General features: G+C 42.3%; 1 protein-coding gene across 4 annotated transcripts in view; it reads right to left on the bottom strand.

The window, feature by feature from the left end:
* Nucleotides 1-23989, bottom strand: part of MYO16 (myosin XVI) — a 596952-nt gene that overhangs the window by 165875 nt on the left and 407088 nt on the right. For all 4 annotated transcript variants that reach the window (XM_045978501.1, XM_045978500.1, XM_045978499.1 and 1 more), the window contains exons 21-22: nt 16818-16890; nt 2391-2543 (exon numbers count right to left, since the gene is read on the bottom strand). In XM_045978501.1, the coding sequence (XP_045834457.1) occupies nt 2391-2543; nt 16818-16890 (226 nt within the window). The remainder of the gene's footprint in view (nt 1-2390; nt 2544-16817; nt 16891-23989) is intronic.

Genomic DNA, 23989 nt, shown 5'->3' with positions numbered 1-23989 from the left:
TTCCACCTCAGCAGAAGCAAGTTGACCCACCTCAGCAAATGACCTCGGTCACTAACACCTCCAGAGACTTGTGTTACCGTCACAGAAATGTATCTGATAAAGGGATGTGGAGAAGGAAGTCCACTGGATGGTACAATCTCAGATAACAAAGGACCCTATAAAGAGTCAGACGTAAAAAAACGAAGCGTAGGTACCCACAATGGATGGAGAGAGGCCCTAAAAGAAAATTCAGTGAGGAGCTGGAAGAGGGCTGGTCTTGCCTGGGAAGTGCTGAAAGAACAGATTCTTCATTTCAGTGTGTAGCAACCTATTTGCTGAAGAGTAAGCTGTTGATACAGCAGATCAGCAGTTGCTCCTTTACCCATGCCTTTGAGCATCAGACCATGACACTCCTCCAGATACTGTTGCAATTAGTCCCTCACACACACACACACGGGCACACACAGACATGCAGTGGAAGGGTGAATGGGCTGGTCAAGGACATTGCAAATGCATCCATGTTTGGGGGGCTGTCACCTCTTAAGAGGCTCGAATTTAGAGCTTTAATGGGTGTTTCAGTAACTCAAAATTTTTTTTTTTAAAACACTATAATTTGTATTGTCTCCAAAAGTTTTAAAATTTGTATGTATTATGTTTCTGGATGTTTGATATAAAAACAAAGAATGGTAGTAATGAAACTTAAAGAGTTGGAAACTTGCTGACATGTCTGAAGAGGAAAATAGAACATGGAGAAGTCATAAAAAATGGCGTCCAATTCCTTCAGAAGTGAGGGTTTAGGAGAGACTGTTCTACAAAATGTATGTCATTTCGCCTTGACAGCAGAAAGCATTGAGGACCAACAGGGTAACTAAGTGCACTAGACACACGGAGAGTCAGGTAAGAATCTAGATCCACGCCCTCCATTCATGGACATAAGACTAATACATATTTGTTGAAATATGAATGTGGCTTAAGTAAAAATCACAGATGTTTGTGAGCAGTAGTGGATTATAGGTACTAGGAAGGAAACAATATGCTTTCTTTGTATTATAGGGTATGTCTGTCAGGTACACAGACTTGCAGATTTGTAGGTAAATACTCAAGCTTCACCCTATACTTGGTACATCTTTTCATTTTTATGGGTATCAAAGAGAAGCAACAGTGGGAAACACCCACTCTCATTTCAAACTCATTCTGATGAGGGTCCTGCTACTGAGATAATCATGACTCCATGGTGAAATCTCAAGGATGGCCATCGAAGAGAGAGAAAGAACATCATGGCCATCAAAGAGACAGAAAGAATGTCATGGCCATCAAAGACAGAGAAAGAACTTCACAGCCATCAAAGACATAGAACATCATGACCATCAAAGACAAAGAAAGAACGTCATGGCCATTGAAGACATAGAAAGAACATCATTTGGCTGGCCAGTGGTTAGCAGTCAAGGATACAGCAGCCAGCGAGAATGAGGGCAGCAGGTTTCTGAGGTTTCCCATACACAGTTCACTATGTACTGCTGTTGGTTTGAAGATATTTTCAAACCTTGTATAAAGAAGTTATATACCATGTGTGTCATGATGAGGGATGGCTTTCTGGAGGAAGACGGCTTCTTCTGTCATTAAAATAAAGAAGGTTGACAAGTTTGTAAGAAGAACAAGAATATTTCACATACTTGGTAAAGGTATAAAGTAAATTGACAAGTCTTCATCTATAGAAATAAAGGGTGGAAAATTACAGTCTATTTCTCCAGTGGCTGAAAAGTATCAGTTTTAAACAATGCCCAAGTGTTTCAGAGATAGTATCAATACATGTATACCATGTCTTCATACATTAGTTCAGAGGGATTGCTGTTTGTGTGGCAGATTTTTGTTTTTATGATAGAGATATGAGGCAAAGTTTTTTGCATTATAAGGTAGAAATAAAAAAAGGTAAAGATTGACATTGGCAGAGATCCTAAGATTATTTGTACATAAACATATTTTTCTGCCAATGTTTTTCCATATTTCAATTTACAAACTTCAAAGATAAATTAAAAAGATCTTGTTGAATTTGTTCTATGAGCTTGTTAGTCTTAGTATTGTTTTATAAAATATTAATTTTGTACATTGAGCATTTGTAACAGTGCCAAAGGGGGAGTTTTATTGACATAACCAATGTTGAATATTTTTATAACAAAATGATCTGGTATTTCTAGTCCCTTCCAATGAATTGATGATCCTTCAAATGTCCCTGCAGGAAAAGGGTACTTTGTGCTCCCAAATCAATTCTGAAAAAAATTAATTTCTGAAAAAATTAATACAGTGAAGTCTCAGATATAAAGCCATCTCACAATGAAGGCCTCTTGAAAGGAAATTCTTTGTCTCCAGTATATTTAAATCCTGTAAAGTATCTAATTATATTATATGAATACCTGGAAAAAAAAATCCAAAACTCCAGTCTGGTTCCCAGGAGAATAAGCTGTTTCCATGGTAACTCCCTCTTGTACACATTCTGTTTGCTCATGTAGAAAAAGCACTTCATTGATGTAGTGGTGCATCTTCTCATTGGTCATGTTGACACAAAGCTATTGCAGGGGAGAAAGAAAAACATTTCACAAGGTAATTATGGCCATGCAGATCCACTCGTTCTATGACCATTTCAGATGGGCGACATATTGACTCAAGAACCTTCCACACCAATTAGTCTATTGAGATAAAGCACTACAGTATTGCTTGAGAAGTCAAAGAGAAGAGTTTCACCTGATACTGTTGACTTCATTTTGTCTGATTACTCAATTTAAAGTGAGTATGTTAAAAACAAGAAGTATAATTACAACATTAACTCACAAACAAGAAGGATAATTACAACATTGGGGTTGAAAATATAGTTGAGTAAAAAAACATTTCCAAAAAGAAATTATATCAGGGCTTTGTCAACAACTGAGGATAAAGGATGGGTTTACATGAAAGCCCAGGGACAAAATAAACATGTACTTCCTCCTCACTTGTGTTATATATCCATGATGGCAAGAAAATGTGGGTTTCTTTCAGAAAGAATACCTGCTTTAAGCATTCTGTTGTAGAAATTTTTTTATCAGAAAATATTTTATATTCCTCTGTCAACTTTTTTCTTCCCACCTGGAAACAAATATGTTATTTCTTAATCCTAAAAATTATCTTTAAATACTAAAAAACAAATACCCCAAATCTAACAAAAACGAAGTCTTACTTCCTCTGTAGGCTACCTTCTCACTTTGCTGCTCTTTTTTCTAACAAGAAAACCTCAAAGGAGTTGTCTTTCCCTATTATCTCAAATGATCCTCCTCTCCAGTGTTGAAGCCACTCCAATAAACTTTTGCCCCCTCAGTGTTCCCACAAGAATCACTTTGGTGGGAGTCACCAATGACAGATGCATTCCTAAACCCAGTGTTCAACCCTTGGTGTTCGTTTTCCTTGACTCCCCACACTATCTCACGGTGATTCCTCTGCTTTCCTGGAAAGCTGCCTCCACTGTCTTCCAGGACACCATGTGCTTGTGGCCTCCTGCCTCATGGGCCTCTCCACCTACACCTACGTCCTTCATGAGCTCACTCTGTCTCCCAGGCCACGTGTAAGCGAGCCACTATATTACATCAGATAAAATCCATGGTGAAACCTCAAATGGTGAAAACTGACAAATCGCTTAGAACTATTTAGAATTCAGTAACTCACTGAAAATAGTTTAAGATGAACCATTTATATAAATCAAAATAACGGATAAAAAGCTTTTCAAAGAAAACCGGATCACACCTGCAAAGGAAACAATATCTAGGATTATGTGTAATATGAATGTGTTATAGTTAGACAATGAAAATGCCAAAGATTTTGTAAATCACACGGACTGAAATAGTCACCGGAGAAAAGAGGGACCACCCTAGGTTTCTCTTTTGCACATATCCAAATTCTTCTCCACGTCTCGTGTCCTTAAAACACCTGTTAAGTGGGAGCTCTTCCTAGATATTCCTGTCCCTCTACCGGGAGCTCGTGGTTTCTCTCTTGGACACATAAGAGCACCCCTTATGTTCCCGCTTCCAATCAGCAGGCCAAGCCACTTTTGTAAATGACCAGCACCAGGAATGCCTTAGTTCTCCATAGAGGTGCCGCTGCCTGCACCTTAAGAGTAGGGCTGTTCATGATTGAAGAACAACGTGTGCAATGAAAGAAAGAGACATTTTCTCATAGATCCAGCTATGTGGGGGCATGGGAGTTGATGGGATTCTACAGAAATGAAGTCTCAGAGGGAAAGGTTTCAGGGAAGAAAGAAACTCATCAGTGCAGGGCACTGGCCAGCACACAGAGTTTGTCCTGAGACCGATGGTGTAATACCGGGTTCCATTCTTTACGTCTTACCAGGGCCAGAGTTCTGTGAGTAGACACATCTCAAATGTCTACAGAAAAGGTGACATAGTGACAGGATTGTGGGCATGGAGTTACCTGGATCAAAGCATGACTGGAGAGCTGAAAAGGTAGAGGCTCAGATGACCTCATCCAGTCAAGTTATCTCAGTGATGCATGTACATCGATATTTTGTTACTAATGCAATAGATGGAGAATAATTGATGGAGAAGTATGCCGAACAACATGCCTAAATAATAACTATATTCAAAAAAATAAGATCTGAATACCCTATCTGGACAAAGAAAAACAAAAGCAATTCTTACTAGCTCCGGATCAGAAAATGATGGTCTAACATTGCCCTATCTCCCATAGTTGGTTTTGTATCTCTGACTTCACAGGTGAAAAAAAAAAGTTTTTGTAAATCTGGTGATAAAACGAATGTCTTAAGACTGAAAAAGCTTTCCTATTGCATTCTATTGCAAAATAAGATCTAAGTTAAAACTAAAATAAGAACTCTGCCACATTGCTGCTGTCTTAGAAATTAACTTTAAAACCTAAAGAATTGGAGACAATTCATTTAAACTTAGCATCATTCTTCACCTCATCTCCTTCCTCCTGCTACTCCAGCCACAGTCACTGGGATTACTTGAATTTTCTTTCTTCTATCCAGTTCGGCCAGCAGTTGTTAGAACGTCTCCTCTCTGCCTCTTGACAACCAGAATTCATGAGGTAGAGGCAAAATTGGAAGTTCTGTATATTTAAACCAAAAGTTTCTTACACAAACCCTCACTTTCACTCATGTATTCTCTGAATATAAAAATATCATGACCCTCGTCACTTCAGGTGACAATACGTCATGTAGGACATTTAACATGCCTGCTTGGTTGTTATGGCAAACACAACCAAGTAAGGTCAGCACATGACAGCCGGCAAACAAAGAGATGGAACTCACTATTTAAATATCATACAAAAAGATATTTCCTTCTTGCAACTGTTACAGTCTAGCTTCACATTCATCCACTTGCTTTGTTCTGTCAAAACGAAGTGAGACCAGCTGACAAAGATCCCTGCTTTCTTTAGTCTCCGGAGTATAAATTTCCAGAAGTGATTCTGGAAAGACAAACCCTTTCCCCAAAACAGTGTCGACTCTGTTCATAGGAGCAGCCCCACCAGGAAAGTAATACATTTACTTGTTGCTTTCATTTCATCATAAACAAAAAACAGAAATGTCTGAAAATTGTTGTTGGGGAAGAAAAATGGAAATATTAAAAATAATTTCACTCTGTTTAAAAAAATCATATTTTGAGATGGTCCCCCAATCTACCCAGTTGTTACATTCCTTTAATACCTAAGTAATTTTGTTATTAAAGATGAATTAATGCTATAAAAGACTGTTAAAATTTGGGGTGAAATATTTACAGAAAATGAATGACTCCATTATGGAATGAAACTGCTGGAAAATACTCTTTAATTATATGACAAACACCACTGTCATTTTTCAAAATTTTTGATGTTAAAAATACATTAAATCATTTAAGAAAACATAAATACGTTCTATACCTCAGCAGTCCGAGCTTCTACGGAAGAAGTAGTCTTAAAGTGGTTATGGAGAGTGCACCTGAATGGAATGTATTTTAGGAAATGGATCGCGCAGGAGATAAAGGCGGGAGCCATGAGAAATAAGGAGATGTCTGATGCTCTGTAACGTCTGATATGTTACTGTCGGTTACTATGTTATAGTCTAATGAAGCATTCCAAAATGAGAATTTCCTTGGCTGATTCTCTGGTGTACAAGAAATACCTGAATCACAGGACATAGATCTCGCCCCTCAGTTTGAGAGTCTCTCATTGAAGGTACTTGGATGTGGATGTTCCAAACACACAGAACAGAATTTTCTTATCATTTCATATTCACAATGGATGGCAGGTCTGTTGTTGCAAAAATTACTTTCCATGACAACCCGCCCGAATCCTCTCGCCCTTGAGCACCTCATAGCTGAGAATCTCCCTATACCCGTGGCTGGTCTGACCAACTTAGGCTTTTTTATAATACAGACAGACAATTCAATTGTTACTGTTTAATATTTTATTGAACTGAGTCTTGGCTTCGTTGAACTGATCCACTGTTTCCAGGGAAATGGAGGCACCAAGTGGGAATGTGGCCAAAGCCACAGCAAAATTAGAAAGAGCTGAAGGGGGTCAGGGTACACACCCCCCCCACCTTTTTTTCCCCTAGGAAGACCTAAAGAATCTGCCAAACTTTGGCTAACAGGAAATGGATCTGGCTGTGCGTCTGGATACAATTCGATTTCTTACTCTCCTGGTCAAGATGATTTGTAAAACATCCAGCTTCTCTACTAAGCCTTGACATTTTTCAGCTGCAACATCGGATGGCATTTTGTGACATCGGGTGATCAGAACGTTGTATTGTACATCACGTTCTTTGTACTTGGAGGGGGAAAAAAAGAAGTCATTTATTAAAATCCCATAGGGAAAATGCCAGCTTGATGGGTAACACTGAGTAGGCTGGGGAGTGGTTTTTGACTTGCAGCCTGGTTACACTGGTACTGTCTGAGACCGGAATGTTTTTGTGTTTTTGACAGAGAAGACCAACGCTGGGTGGGAAGGGAAATCACGGGGAGCGTATACAGTTCCAAGTAGAATGGTTTCCAAATTCATGCTGAAGTAACGTGCACATTACAATTTTCTGCAGAAACAGTTTGCCATTCCCTATTCTATATTGTTTACAGCACCCACTGTTGGACCCAAAATTAAAATCTACGAAGAGCACTGCAACATGAACTTGGAACCTGCCAGTAAACGTGGCTAATAGGAAAACATCAGGGTATGTCAGATACCTGGCTGAAAATGGGGGGAAAAATGGATCCTATCAACAAAATGATGGCCCCACTCATGGCCAGAACCTACTTATTCCTGATACGGCTTCACTGCTGTGTTGCAGGTGCATACGTGGGTGTGTATTAAACGCAACGAGAAAAAGACACAGGGAGACATGTTTCCAGGCAAATTAGTTTACATATCTAGAAGCATCAATCTGCACTGAAAACTGAGAATATGATTGACTTCACTGCAAAGCAACCGTTTTTACTTTCTGACATCGTCCATCAGAATCATAACCGGGTGCCACTGAATCTCTGGGTATTCCTCCGAGCGGCCTGGATGCAAGAGAAGGTGAGTATTCACAGATGAAAATGAGACAGTCCTAAGTACTGCGTAATTAGCACGCACCCTTCTCTGATCCAAATACATGCTTCGTACATTAAGTACCGTTGCTAACTGGTTTAATAATAAAAATGATGCACCCCTTGGAAACCCTCTTTAGTAACAGAACATTATTGCTTATCCAGATGGTCTATCATTTGTATTAATGACAAACTTAATTTCTTGAGTAAATTTTCACCAACTGTTCTCCCTTTATTTTTATTACTCAGTGAAATATCTCTGAAGCAAAGATATAATAGAGCATGACATTTACATCACAGAATTAAAGTAGGAGGTTAATGAAAGCCGACTCCAGGTGAAGGCAGAAGCCCAGGCATTAGACAGCGATTGCCTCGGAGCTCTTACAGAATGCTGATGTCTCGACCTGCCCCCAAACCAATCAAGCCAGAGTGAGACCCAGACACTGATACAGTTTAAAAGCTTTCCAAGTGATTTGAATATGTAGACATGGTGAGCACACCAAAGCATAGCACAGAGCATACACAATCCATTAAGGGATTTTGTCTCAATTAATACAATATGTATATATAATGCACTGGTAGAATATTGTTAGGTTGTGCAGGAATGATGTCAGATTTCAGACAGTCTGTAATTTCGGCATGTGTTTAGCAGAACATTAATTCAATGAGATCTCAGTTGATACTGCCTAAAAAAACAAATAAACAAACAAACAAAAAACCCACACTAAATCAGAAACCCACTGGAGAAACACTGAAGTGAGCTAAGTTAATGGGCTTCTCTGCAGGACTTCTCAGGGCCTTTCCTGTGCTGACAATCCTGTGAATCTCCACCTTACTTTTTCAAAGCATGCCTCGGGGCTCGCCAGATTGCTCTATGTTCTTTCCGCAACAGATCAATCATCCCCAGTTTTGACACATTATCTATAAAACAGCAGGTGCAGGGGCTGGTGAGGGAATGGCACCTCTCTGATTTGTTTCAGCTTTTAAATCCTCCAATTGATTTTGCCTTCTTTGAATGTCCTATTATGGCAGTGGCCTTTCTTCTCTCTGTCCTTGTTTGGGGAGGCCTATTTACTTTCTCTTAGCACCATCTGTCTCGACCTGATAGAGGGACCACGGTTCCTTTGCCAGCACTCCGATGTCATGTAGGAGTAGAGGCTTAGGGCACCGCGCAGACCCTGCGCCAGGCCTCATCTCCCGCCCCGGGAGCCTTGGTCAGCCGGTTGCGGCCGAGCGCCCACCCACGCCAGCCCCCCTGCTGCTGCTTTGGTGTCTTCCCTGGATTTGTTTGGTTTTCACCCTTTCTCATCTCCCTGCCCTTCCACTCCTCTTCGGTGGATTTTTTCCTAAACAAACCGCACGTCCTTGCAAACTTCCTTACAAACATCCTCTGGGTTCCCTTCGAAATTTCAAAATCAAACCTGCAGAACAGGTTTTAAGCAAATATAGTTATATCACAGGCATAACAACATTGTTTCTATTCAGGGGCACCTGGGTGGGTCCTTCAGCCAAGTGCCCCAGCTCTTGGTTTCGGGTCAGGAGCTCAGGGGCGTGGGATCGTCCCCCAGTTGGGCTCCGCCCTCTGCTCCCTGCAAGGAGTCTGTTCCAGACTGTTTCCCTCCCTCTGCTCATCCCCTTGCTAACACTCGCAATAAATAAATAAATCTTTAAAAAAGAATTGTTTTTATTCAGGCAAAAACCACTTTCTCAACATTTCCTTTCTGATTCTCTTATTTAGAGCAACACAGGCTCATGAAATAAATTCAGCATTCCAATGGGCCTGATTCATACTTGTGTTCTCCTCTAATGAGGAGTAATCACTACTCTGGGATTTAAGGGATTAACTGAAGGCATCAGTCAACAAGAAACCCCACTGGCTAAGCTGGTTGCCATCTTCTGTATAATAATCTACTAATATCAGAATTGGAAACTACAAATGAAAAAGAAAGTATTTTTAGATATTTTGTATGATACATTGTCCATAAAACATACATATCCTTCTATTTATAGAGAAGCCATGCCCAGTTGTTGGAAACATAACTTTTGGTCAAAATTCTCATATTTTAAAGCTTCGGACACTCTACTTTTCATCACTTTTCAACAAAAAATAAGTGTGTGTGTGTGTGTGTGTGTGTGTGTGTGTGTGCGTGCGTGCGTGTGTTCAGCAACCTCTCAGCTTAATCAATATGCCTTCTCTTCTCACATTCACTTGTTAATGTAGGCCTAAAAGCAGTAATTAATATATAATTTCTACTGAAATATCTGTTCTTTGTAAAATAGCTGTCATTCCCCAGGATTAGATGCAAAGCTAAGAGGACTGAATAACTAGGCTCTTCAGGGTGGTGGTGGCCAAGGCTTCCCCAGAGGGTTGCCGTGGGAGTCGGAGATCATCCAGAAAATGCATCTGGGCCATAGTGGGGGCTCGAGCGCTTATAACCATATTGATTATTACAGAAAACTACATGAGTTCTATTTCTGGTCAGCACGTTTGAGCTTTCGATCTGAGCAGTCACTATGGTAAGTGTAGGCTTTTCCTAGGTTAGTCATGACTACAAGAATTCAATCCATTCCTGTCTAAAGTGACCCGATGCATATTTTGGAATCCACTCATTCTTCTTTTGATGTCCTGTAACATTTTCTTTTAATCCTTCTGGTATTCTGTAATAAAGAAGATACACCTACTTTCTCTAATTTATTTACACTTAGTAAAAAGATTTGCTGAAACACTCCACGATGGGGGAAAAAATGATGTCGAGTAAAATTTATTAAGTTATTTATTTCTACATTTAATAGAATAAATAATGTTGTGTCCTAAGAGAAATACAAACAAACACCACCATCAGGCAGCTGTTTAAAAAGTGTATAGTAATAATCCACATTTAAGTCTGTTTCAAAGTACCTGCAGAACTGGGGAGAGACCACGCACCATGGTGAATTCAGAGTCTTGTGCTGGGTCCTTCTGTGACTTAAATTATCTGGGCCTTGCTTTCCTTAACACCAAAATGGTAGCTTTTTTTTTTTTTTTAAGTTATACAGTTTGGAAGGGAAAATGTCAGTAAATGTACAGTTCAAATTGCTTTACCCTGCCTCATTTTATTTTTATTTCCTCAAAATTAGCTTTTCAAAAACTGTTACCTGAAGACATTTTTTTAACTTTTATCTTATATTTATGTATGTATATATGTATGTATGTATTTTTTAATAGGGTCTACAGCCAACGGGAGGCCTGAACTCATGACCTTGAGAAGGAGTTTTGCGCTACACTAACTGAGCCCGCCGGGACCCCTACCCAAGAAGACTGCCAGGCATACTGTATTTTGAAACTAGAACCCAATGTTATTGCAGGTACATTAAAATAGCGCCTCATTATTTAATTACTGGTTCTCTATAGCACCTGAGTAGCACTAGCTAGTGTTCTGCTATGTAAAGAAACTAAATTTTCTCATTCAAATTTTTCTTAAACTGAGTTGGATATTTAATGTATGTACAATTTTGGAATCTAAACATGAGGTGACTTAACAATAAAATATTTTTTTTTCATAGCTCAACTGATTGAGTGGTAAGCGAATCAATACTAAAACCTATTTTTTTTAAAGTAGGTTCCAAGCCTGGTGTGGAGCCCAATGAGGGGCTTGAACTCATAACCCTGAGAGCAACAGCTGGAAGCTTAACCCACAGAGCCACCCAGGTACCCCGGATAAATACTGAAACCTAATAGTTGTCAGAATATTAATTATGTTGAAAACAGCATGGGTCCTACCATCCTTGGAGCCAAAATGGCAACATTTTCCTCTTGAAGGCTTTCCTGTCCTTCTTCCGTCGGTGTCCAATTAGAATTGGTCCTTCTTCCATTTGCATCCTACAGACCACACCCCAATGCCTATGCATTTCTTAGCACATGGAATGGGGACCTGGAACTTCATACATATGCAAATCATGTTTGTTGAATGAATGCACCATAGACTGCCCTGATGCAAATGAGCCAGAAAAGCATATCTTTCCAGTACTGCTAATAAGACTCTCTGTCCCAGAGCAGAGATTGTAGCCCTCCATTTTCCCGTCTGTAAAATGGGCTACTCCACATGAAGGGTGATGATTGATCTGTGTATCATTTCCAGGACAGCGTTTTCACAACTAAGGATTTTATGGTATTTTTTTTTTTTTTTTGAGGTTGAGGTTGCCAAAATATATGATCTCATTTCATAAAATTTGAGACGTCAAGGTATCTGGCTTTTTCAGTGTTTAAACACTTAGCTCAAGCCTCATTGAATTACTGTTCATCTCCACTTTCCAATAAATCTCACTTTTTAGAAAAGAGTTTGTAAGCAGGGAAACGTCTCAAATCCTTGACAACACTGCCAAAACCAGCTTAGCATGAAGCCTGGTTTGAGGATAGATCATATATCACAAGTTTATCTTCTGCAACAGAAGCTGTAAGTTTGAACAAATGTAGTCTCTCTTCAAACTCACTCTATTCTTACAGAAGGTTGTTGATATGCAATTTACTAAACTCTGAGCTCCAAGAATTTCATTATACATAGTTGCATTTTATGTGTATGGTGGGAAATTTAGGAAAATTATTGAATGTTAAATCATTAGTTTCCATGACTTTATCCTTTGTGTCTTTGGTCAAGATGTGTAGCACGTAGGGCTTTGCAACCCACTGGTTAGGTGTGGAAGTATTCCAGCATTTATTCAAATGGTATTTATGTAATCTCAAAATATTCTCAATTTACTTAAAATTGTATATTAAGGGCAGTTTTAAGCATATTTCACAGTGAAAGAAAATGAACCCTCACCTGCCATGAACAAACCTCAAGAATTATCAGCTCATGGCCAATTCTGTTTTACCCACCTTCCTGCTCCCCTCAACACTGGACTCAGCTGAAGGAATTCTTAGGCACGCATTGAAATATTGGCAAGTATTTTAGCATAGTTCTCTAAGATATGAGGATTTAGAAAACCATCCACAGTACCTTGGACTCCATAATTTCTATCAACAATAATTCCTTCACTTCATCAAATATCTAGATTTTACATTAAATTTGTTCACTCATAGATTTTATACTTCAACAATTAAGGATCTACATAAGGTCCATATATTTAACTGACTTCTTGATCTCTTAGAGTCTTTGAATCTATAGGCTACCCACCTGCTTCTATGTTTTTACCCTTGCATTTGCAGAGATCAGGTCATTTGTCCTGAATGGTTTCCTGTGCACTGGGATTTGCAGAGAGCATCCTCATGGTTTCTGGCATCATGTTCCTCTGTCCTCAGTCCCTATTACATAGTAGTTAGCTCAAGAAACTCCATTATATTCAGGTTTTCTCTCTTCCTTCCCTCCCTCCCCACCCTTCTTTCTTTCTTGGCAAGAACACTTCACAAGCATCCTGTGTGTGTCTCTGTTAGCCATGTTAGCAGTCACTGATACTCCTGCCTGGACTCCGTCCTTATCAAGATCGGCAGGATGGAGCAGCCCTAAGTCTGCCCTCCGTTCTTCAGTTATTTGTCGAGGGACCACCCCAAGCGACCCATGTGGTGGCTCAGGGAAGACGGGCAACTCCACACACTGAGCCCTTCTGTCTAAGCGTGTGACTTGTGGGAGCCCTCTACACAGTCCCTCACTGAGGCTACCTACTTCAGTCTGTCTTCGCTCCCGTCATGCCTCTGACGTGCTATTTTTAAACTCTAGAGAAGTAACTGGTTTTGTGTGCTCAGGCCACATCCAGCTTCCCTCTCAAGTCCTCTCATTATTCACCGTGACGTCTTATTCACTCTTCTCGCTTTTCCAAATACATCATCACATCTGGAGCTCTCTCCCAGTTCCTGGTGCCGATCGCTCTCTCCTTTGTGGCATTATCGGTGCTGTGATGTGAAAGGGATACCCCCATCTCGTTCACTATCTTTCTGCTTCCTAAGCATTACAGACTTGGAATTTGCCGCCTGCTTGATGCCTGAGGGTCGGCTGGAGAGCTTCTCTCCGGATGCGTTAGGAGATATTTTTACAGAGCTAGAGATAAACTCCACGTGGTGAAGGAAATAGGGTTCATAAAATGCAGGTACTACATAGCAGAGCGTGAGCTGGTAATAATGTAATTATTTAAATAATGAGGGTGGTAGATTCACAGCCTTCCGTATTAGACATATTAGACTCCAGTTACTTAGGATGACCCCCCCCCGAACCATTCAACTATATATAGTCTAGTACAACTATATATATATGTATATATATACACAGTTAGTTATATATTTTACTCTAAATATGGTCTTTATTATAATATGTAAAGTAGCTGTAAATAGAAACGAATCATTAAAAGTCAATGAAAACAGGATTAGCATTTCTCTTAGCTGACTTAAATTCTCCTCTAAAGAACCACAGAATTCCGTCTAATCTTTTTAGAGCTACCCGGGGACACTGAGGTTGGAGAAGCTGAGATTTTGAAGTCCTTCTTCATATCTCTTCCCACTGTCCCTGTTCTAAACATTTTGTCAGGCTTCCTATGCAGGAACAGTTGGAACACATACGTTTATTCCTGAGCAAGGAAATCACGAGGAGATCCACTATGAAGACGTTTTCTTATGAACTCATGCTCGAGCTTTCAACTGAAACCGTATTTGTTACGCATCTATTGTATACAAAATGCTGTACCAGACACAGCTCAGCACAGCAGGAGTTCCGTTCCAGCAAAGAGCTGACAGATGCGTCTAAGAGCTCAAAACCGAATAAAGTCAATACTTATGAAGGCACAAATATCCTCCTGGGTTTGATTCAGAACTCAAGATTGATTGGTTAAACATTTTGCTGAAAGTTTGCAGTGGAATATAAAATGAAGACGTTCACTTCCTATGAGCGAGTCAAGAACTTAAGAGGCCACATTCAAACCAAACCTCTGTGCAACTTCACACGCAAATCTAGAAATTTGCTAATCTCACTGTAAACTCAGATTTGGACTCATCACAGAGAAAATAATTTCATTCTTCTAAATGGCTCTTAGTTACCATTGTATACAACAGCTAAACCAACCTAAGAAAAAGGTACAGGGTTTTTTTTACAATATTTTTTTTTTCATCACTTAAACCTAAGAATTGGTCTCGAGATTTTACTCAGAAGCGTCTAAAATTACCTTTTGGTATTTAATAGAGACTCATTGTCTAGATCTGAAAACAGGCCATTCCTTGTTCTGTGATATTCTCAGCCTGAGAGAGTATATATTATTATGTATATAATTATACATACTCTATATTATGTATAATACATATTATATATTACTATATACATTATGTATGTATAGTACATACTATATTATGTATAGTATATATTTGTGAGAGTATAAAAATCTATATTCTAAAAAACATAATTCAAATATTTAGCCAAAAGAAAGAAGGAAGGTTATGGTAATTATAGTAAAAGAAGTAGGTTTTAAGAAGGAAACACCACACAGGTTTTGTCCATTCCAACCATCAGCTCAGGCTGGACAGATCAGGGAGTGGGGTGCGGAGCAGGTGTTGGGAGCCTGGCTTTGGAGAGGCTGAGACAGGCCCTCACTGCACCGGCGGTTTCTACACATCGCTTGCCAGGAGACGGACAAACCATGGAGTCTCATTAGGGACAGGAGGGCCTGTATGTTTCTATGCAAACATGTCAGAGATCAATACTGCTGGCCAGACGACCTTCCAGTTCTCGTGGGAGAGCTGCATCTCGGTCAGGGCTGGCAGACCACGTCTGTTGGTGCCTTTTCACCCGTCAGTCCTCTGACCACCCTCTGCCTCTGTTCCCCAGCAGTTTCCTGAGAGTAGGTGATGAATAAATAGAGCCCCAGTTCTCCTGCTCCCACGCGCCCACGGATACAGAAGTCTGAAAGGAGCAGAACTCTGTGGTCCTCCTCGTCTGATTTCATACCAGACTTTTCGAAAGTTCTGTGAAGAGCATGATTCATGCTGACGCACCCTGGATTAGGTGAGTCAGCATGATTTAGATTTACTCACAAGGTGCTGCACCACTTTTAAGGGGAAAAAAAGGCTGAATTTTCGAAGGTTTCCGAGTGTCCTCATTTCCAACAGCAGCACACTGGCTCAGCACTGTTTCTCCCACGCGGACGGGAGCTCGAAAATGACACGGGAACCCTCAGGACAGACATCTCGTTAAATCCCACAGCTCTGCAGCTCTCTCGGGATCCCGACTTTATAGACTAGGAAGCCCAGGATCGTTAGGGGTGTTTGCTCAGGACCGAGACAGCCCTGCTCGTGAAAGTCACGGGACTGGGGCTTCAAACTCCCATCTACTGTCATTCACCACCATGCGATCTCCCTTAGAAAACCAAAGCCAAGGGGCGCCTGGGTGGCTCAGAGGGTTAAGCCTCTGCCTTCAGCTTGGGTTGTGGTCTCAGGGTCCTGGGATCGAGCCCCACATCAGGCTCTCTGCTCAGCGGGGAGCCTGCTTCCTCCTCTCTCTCTGCCTGCCCCTCCGCCTACTTGTGATCTCTGTCAAACAAATAAATAAAAACTTCAAAACCAAACAGAACAAAAAAACCAAAGTCGAACAAGAGATTATAAAGAGTGCTCCCTAACCAGGGCACAGTTGGGGCGGTTCCCATGTTGTAACACTGCCGGGTTTTCTCTCCCCCCACCCCACCCCTGCACAGGCTCGCCTCTCCTTCTCTGCCGGCTGGGGCAAGTTCTATTTCTACTCTCTTCTTCAACACTTAATTTTTAGATATACTGACTTCGATTAAATGATTCATACATTACTATGGAGATCCTTAAAAAAAGAACTAGCATTTTTCAGAGTGCCCTAAACTGTAAATGGATTAAAAATAACCAGTGCCTCTTGAATCTATTTTTACAAGTTTCCGATAATCACAGGTACGGACGTCACATGGAGACGATCCCACAGATGACAATCTTAGCATAATGGAGTGTTTCCATTCTGATTTTTGGCCGACGTTCTCAGGACCTTTGCCCTGATTGCACACAGCGACGCCTTCTGTCTCTCTGACCTCGTTGAAATCGCATCCTCTATCTTTTAAAACAAGTGCTTCTGGTTTGTTTGTTTTTAATGATTATGTTCCTTGTGTACAGATGTCATAATAAGGATGAATATCTCCATGAACCAGGGGGACATATTTTACAACAGGATAACAAAATACTTAATTGAATTGCATATTTGCAAGTAATTATGCAAACAGTCTTTATTGAATTAAAGAGTTCACTTATTAGTTGAAAAAAACACATTTAAGTTTATAATAAAGTTTCCAAAAAAATAATAATAACCCACTCACTTGTTCAAATTCATTCTTTTGAAATTCCTCAAAACCGAAGATGTCCAGTATTCCAATATCCAAAGTCTGTGGGCTGAAAGGAAAGAAAAAATCCGTGAGTTAAGTGTACTTTGACCTGCAAAAATTATGCTACGACCTTCCTAAGGAAATTCTTGCAAATACAGGAGAAAGAAGAACGCAATACTTGGGTGTCAACTTGCAAGCAAGCAATGGGAGTACCTCGTGATACTCCTGCTTTCACATAAACGATCTCTCCTACCCTCTGCTGCGGTCTTGGGAGGTCCGGCCAGATGAGGACCCCCAGGGCAAGTGAGGACAGGTGGCGGAAAACCAGCCTGGATTCTGCAGTACGCTAGGGAGAGGGCATGAGGGGCTTCTTACAAAGAAAGCCCCGGATGATTCTGGAATGCTGGTCCCCCGGAAGGCACACACCCAGCCCTCTCACATGATGGCTCTAGAGCCCCAGTGGGAGCTGACGGCTGTCCCGATTTTCTGCAGGTGGGGGTGATGGTCACTGTCACTGCGGACTGCTTCCATGCCGCCAGCCTGGGTGATGCAGCCACTTCCGTGGTTTGCTCCCCACTCGCTTGGTCCCAGCTGCGCAACTGACAACCAACTCTCTCTTTCTGTACCTGTATTGGGCATTCCCTCGCAGTGCAGAACCATAATATTTTAGGGACTGTACTATGTCACCTAAATAACCAGTTTCTTCTTTAAAAAAGGTAACGATTCTATGATATCCTGTCTCTGAGATTAATTCTTGTAGATGGTACACATACGAGCTTCCTCAGCAGGAAGGAGAGCATTTCAGAAGTCCTTCTTACACAACTCACACGGCAAGGAATGCAGAGCGGCGGAGGCATCGAGGTAATTGATTCAATTTTCTAGACAAAAAAATAGTGAGCTCTGCCCCTCCCCCCGTGTGCCCACACGAACCCAACACAGATCCCAGAGATAAAATGTTGGCACAAGAAACTATTAAAATGTACAAGAAAACAAATGTGGTCATTTTCTCCTGCTTTCAGGTCTGAGAAAAATCAAAAGAAAATGTTGCAAAGTCTGATGATACAACACCAGTTCTTTCCAGGATTAAGTTGTATAAATAAAACTAAACACTATTAGAGGTGAGTATTATTTAAAATGTGTTTTCACATTCATTTTCATAGTTTTTTTTTTCCCCCAATCTATGGGCCCACATGTGCCCCCTTCCTCCATGGTGACCTCACAAGATGCCCAAGGTGGTGCCCGGCGGGTGCTCGTCACTCAGTGGTGACGGGGCTGAGGTGTTGTGTGTGTGTGTGTGTGTGTGCGTGCACGCGTGCACGTATGTGCACCTGTTTTCCACGTAATGAGTTGCACTGTTTCCCCTGTAGGGGCTGGGTGACAAAGCTTGTCAGGTTTTGGAGGTGCACAGTCTCAGGGTAGGAATCCTGGTTCACACAATTTTTAGGTGGACAATTTGGGGCAAGTTACTTTAATTTTCTGTGCTGCAGTTTCCTCATCTATAAACTGAGACAACAAGTAATATTTGTCCCCCTGGGTGGCTGCTGTATTAGAAGAGATGCACATACAGGGCTAGGACCATCGCTGGTAGACAGTTGCTTCTCCTTCTCCTAAAAATTTTTATTTAATTACTTATTTCAGAGAAGCGGGGCAGGAGAGGGAGAGAATCACCAGCACACTCGCCACTGAACATAGAGCCCAACGGGGGGCTTCAGCCCACAACCCTGAGATCGGAGCTGAGCCTAAGAGCGTCGAGAGTCAGATGCTCGAACGACGGAGCCCCCAGGTGCCCCTGCAAGTTGCTTGGGCAGATTATAAATGTCAACCTGATTACAGTTACTAAAGAAATAAAATTTTAAAAACTAGGATGAGAAAGATATTCCTATGCCCTTTCATTGGGAGTTTAAACGGGAAGAGTCTGGGTGTGCCTGGCTGGCTCGGTCTGTAATGCATGTGACTCCTCATCTCATGTCATGAGTTCGAGCCCCATGCTGGCGGGGAGGGGTAGAGTCTAACTAACTAACTAACTAAATAAATAAATAATAAAATTGGAGTCTTCTTAAAAAATAATTTGGTTATGCAGCATAAAGCTTTGAAAAGATCGTATCATTTGAACGAGTATTTCCATTTCCGGGAATCTATACTAAACGATGATGAGAAACAACTTACAAAGAAGGATGTTCATCCTTATCTTAATTATAATAACAACAACAAAAAGAAACAGCCGATGCCCCGCACCAAAGACGTGGTTAATTAAATAGCATGCATCCTGTAATGGGTTGGTTTAGTGAATCAAGTTAATAGAACATAACACATAAGTTCTATATAAAGAATAACCCCAATTATATATGCAGAAGACTTCAAAAGGGGTATAGTCAGCTCAAGAAAAGGAAATAGAAATGCTTTTTCTTACTTCTTTTTACTGGCCTGCTTTTTCTAAGCTTTCTGTATTTTTTTTAATTTATTTATTTGACAGACAAAGAAGTCACAATTAGGCAGAGAATCAGGCAGAGAGAGAGGAGGAAGCATGTTCCCTGCTGAGCAGAGAGCCCGATGCGGGTCTCCATCACAGGACCCTGAGATCATGACCTGAGCCGAAGGCAGAGGCTTAACCCACTGAGCCACCCAGGCGCCCCAGGTTTCTGTATTTTTATTACCAGTAAGTATTTAAACGATGTTGGTTAAACAACTATGAAGGTATGGGAAATATTCTTGAGCAACCAAAACCGAAAAACAAAGCTGGAAACAACATGTATGCCATTTGTATACTTGCGGTTACATAGTACAGCTACACCCATGTTAACAAATAAATTCATGGCACAGAGAAAGTATAGCCCATGTTGGCAGGAGAGGTATTGAATGTTAGATCTAGAGGTGATTTCTTAATTTTATAATGTTCTATCCTGGGTATTACTCTTTACCATTAACTTTTATTTAAAATTATATATGAGGGAACACCTTCTGGACATTTTCTGAGATGGCAGGGAAAGGGACAACAATGACCTCAGGCCAAAGAGAGGACAGCAAGGAGGGCAGAGAAGGGCCTCTGGTTTTCCAGGAGCTGGTGGACCAGGAGCAGCAGGGACCGTGGGGCTGAGGGCAGAGAGCAGGGCTGTGGCAGGAGGGCCACATGGTGATGGCGCGTATGGATGTTTCCTGTCAATTTCTACCAGAACCTCCCACTCTGACCTTGACGCCTTGCCTGACCCCCCACCCCCCCGCCTGGGCAACATTGGCCCCATACGTTCGGAACATCACGTGGCAGGAAGTTAGGAAAAAGGCCAAGAGCAAAGGGGGACACGATGTCACACTACCCGGTCCTTCCCCCTCTCACGTGGTGGTGACTTTCCGAGCCACAAGGGACGGAGGATGCTGGGCCCCCCAGGCCTGTCTGGTGAGCAGCCCGTGTTAAGATTCCGGTTCAGACTGGGGCGAGTTGATGATTAATGGGCAATTCAGGAGAGCATCAATGGTGGGGGGTCACTCCTGTTTAGTGATTTTTCCCCATATTTCCCAGACGCTGGATTCCAAACTACACATGGTTACAAAATAAAGACATTATTAAAGAAGAAGGGGGGGAAGAAAGGAAAAGCCAATGTCGGGGAAAAACAAATGCATTGTAAGAATTTTGCAACTATCAGCAGATAGTTTTTTTTTTTTTAATATTTTTTTCAACAATCTTTGGTCATCTAGGATTGAATGAGGCTCGTGTCTGTTATTACAACGTCCGGGTTGTCACGGATGGTCACACGGACTCGTAGCCCGCAGAAGGCCCGCTCTGACTATCACCCAGGATTGCTGTCATCTCCCAGTGAGGCTGGACCTGCATCACACAGGCGTTCAACCCAACATCCGATTTCTAGCAAGGAAGAGCAGACAGAGGTCATCAGATCCACTGGGATTCAATCCCACCGGCAAAATTAACATATTAATGAGATGGTCTGTTCATATTCTGCCTTAGAATTCCACTGAGGGCTTTCCTGATGGTTCACAAATCTGGCTCACTTGCATTTACTTATTCGTAAAATGCAACACATTGTATCAGACCAAACATTAAACGCCATGGCAATTGTCTGGTTTTGTTTTTGCCCTCGATGTGTGTTAGAATGGGAAGGGAGGAAGGACCCAGGGAAAGAGAATGTCTAGCTTGAAGCACGGATGTGCTAATTTTATGGGGGCAGAGAAGTCCGTGGGGATGTGCCTGTCAGCTTTTGTCCTCCCTCAACCCTAGGCAAGGAGATGAACTAGAGAGCTGCCTAAATATTCAGTCAGTTTAGGAAAGAGTTGATCCTGCCGGGCACCCCAGGCTTAGACTGAGCCAGACATGAATCGGCCTCTTCCGTGGACGGTTGACCTGCCAGAGCCCAGATGGGGCAAGCCTGGAAGCAGATCGCGCTAGAGCATCCCGCGGTCCAGACGCCCTGCCCTCGGGCTGAGAGGCGCTGTCTGGGAGGGAGCTGGTGTGACATCCCCGGAGATGTTAGCCCTGAGACGGCCTCCACCAAGTCCAGCACCAACACGCTGAAGAATTTACTGAACATAATCGGCAAGGTGCCGCATCTAAGGGCTGATTCCGCCAGCGCGGTAGCTAATCTGAATCTTGCAGGGTTTTTTCGAGTCTGAGAAGACACAGAGGGAGGCCTCCAGGATGCACGGTTTCGAGAGTTTGTCCCTTTTGGTCTTTGACCGAAGAAAAGTACCCGAGGCTTATCATTTCTTGCAAACATGTCAGAAATTAGGGAAAGAGTTTGCGGTTGCTGACAAGCTGAGCAAGGTAACATCACCCCACCCATCACCCATCTGGTGACGTTATCAAAGCAACTGTCGACCTCCTCTCGCCTAGTGATGCCACACACACCACACACTGTGTCTCTGAAATGCAGCCCTTCTTGGCGCTCCTTCCCACTGGAAACAGAAGCTGGGAAGTAAAATCCGAGACCCTTGAGGTGAAAATGCAGTTAATTAGACTGGATACACAACCAAGTCTTGGGGTGAGGGGAAAGCTTGGGGCTACTGTCCTATGGAGAACTGTGTGCCGAGCACCATTAGAACATCTGAAATGTCTTATTTCATGTAGCCTTAACAACACCCCATGAGGTACGTGCAGTGATCCACCCCATTTCACGGAGGGGAACATTGAGCCAGGATAGTGAAGGTTTAAGTCGCCCAAAGGCGCAGAACGGCGTTAGACGGACCCAGGACTGGAAGTCAGGCTAACATCAGCCCCGTGCAGCAAGCCCCGTGGATCACCACCTAAACCTCCAGTGAGTGGCTGGTCCTCTAAGCAAGTCTAATTCCAGCCTCCGGGAGCCAGGAAAGGAAACCTCCCCTAGTGTAATAAGAGTAGAAATAACACAACCCTCTTCAGCAACAGCTACCACTTAGGGCTGAAAAGCTTCACCACTTGCTACTGTTAATGAACACAGGTCCTTCTTTATAAGCTGCCCTTGTGACCGTGACACAGATGACTTGTTACCAGGAGCATCATTCGAAACCCAGATCAACCCCCTATAATTTACTTAAGACCGTAAGTAATATTCAGCTCATAGGAACTTTCATATTCCTAGTCCAAAACAACCCTTGTATCAGAACAGCAGCAGACGATTTAAGCAAATTATGGCATCGCTATTCCACGGGGCCAACGGTTCTTAAAAGGTTAGGAAAGATAGAAATATGGATAGAGAGCCAACGTAATGAAAGGAGCCAGATAGAAACGATGTGTACTGACTGTGGAGAAACTAGGACCTCAGACGCGGCTGGGCGTAGCTTACGTTTGAAACCCGGAATGTGGTTTGGCTTCGCCTATTACAGCTAAACACAAGCCCATTGAGCTACCCACAATTCCTCCCGTGGGTGCCTATCGGGGGGACGAAGGCGTGTGTCCACTTAAAGACTTGCACAAGAATGTTCATGGCTGCTTTATTCACGGAGTCAAAAACTAGAGACACCGCAAGTGCCCACCAACCGTAGAACAAGTAAGTCATGAGGGCTCTGTCCACACGTATGCTTACGGAGAAATACGCCTCCGGGATAGAAGGAGGAGGTACCACCGCGTACTCCACACTGTGGATGTCCTTCTACTACCTGACACCGAGGAGAAAATAAAACACAACAGAACAGGAGGAGGGCATGACGGACAACTGCCAGAGTGCTGCGGAGACCCATGCACCCGTCCGTGTGGAGGTCGCATGGACACGCCGCACGAGTCCCACCTACCGAGCTGTATGTAGAATATGGACACTTTGGCTGCATTCTGCTTCAACAGGACAGGGAAGAAGTGTGTGCATGAGGATCGTGACTACGTGTGAGGACAGAGAGATTACCTGGTGAATGTCTGTCAGACGAGCAGTGTTCAAATGTACGTTTTCTGTGGTCCTGCCAGAGCTAACAAGAAGTTAGAACAGTGCCCCTTCTCCTGGTAGACTCTGCCTGCTCCGAGGAGGCTCAGGTCCCATGTATGAATATAAAGACATCGGTGGGAAGATAATTACAAAGGCTTGGGTGGCCCACAGGTTAAGGAAGAGATGGAAATACATACTCTTCAAGCCGTTGAATATAATTAGTCATATTTATCCCATTATTGTTTTCATTTATATTTGAGGTTAATATCTTCCTCCCTTACCTGTTGCCTCTTTGGGCAATGACCTCTGCTCTTTGAAAGCTGAGCTGCATTTCTTGGGGATGCTTTCTTTCTTTTTGTTTTTTTTTAATATTTTATTTATTTGACAGAAATCACAACTAGGCAGAGAGGCAGGCAGAGAGAGAGGAGGAAGCAGGCTCCCCGTGGAGCAGAGAGCCCGATGCGGGGCTCGATTCTAGGACTCTTGGGATCATGACCTGAGCCGAAGGCAGAGGCTCCAACCCACTGAGCCACCCAGGCGCCCCCTTGGGGATGCTTTCAAACCAATGACTTTAGCCCCTCCAACAAAAATACTGATTATCTAAATAACTGAGTCAGAGACAATCTCGGGAAATCTCCTCACTGTGGATGCACGTTGGCATGAGGAGGGCTGAACGATTTCCTTCCGCGCACACATTCCACCAGGGATGCACACCATGCCCAAAGCTTTCTGAAGAAGAAAATGAAACAACTAAAGATGAAATCAGCACAGCTACACGTTCCTTGGGTTTATGCTGTCAGAGTCAGTGAACAAGGACATCATCATCTA

The sequence above is a fragment of the Meles meles genome, chromosome 14 (genome assembly GCF_922984935.1).
Source record: "Meles meles chromosome 14, mMelMel3.1 paternal haplotype, whole genome shotgun sequence".
NCBI lineage: Eukaryota > Metazoa > Chordata > Mammalia > Carnivora > Mustelidae > Meles > Meles meles.
The sequence above is the reverse complement of the archived record's forward strand: the minus strand, read 5'-3'. Positions and strand labels throughout refer to the sequence as shown.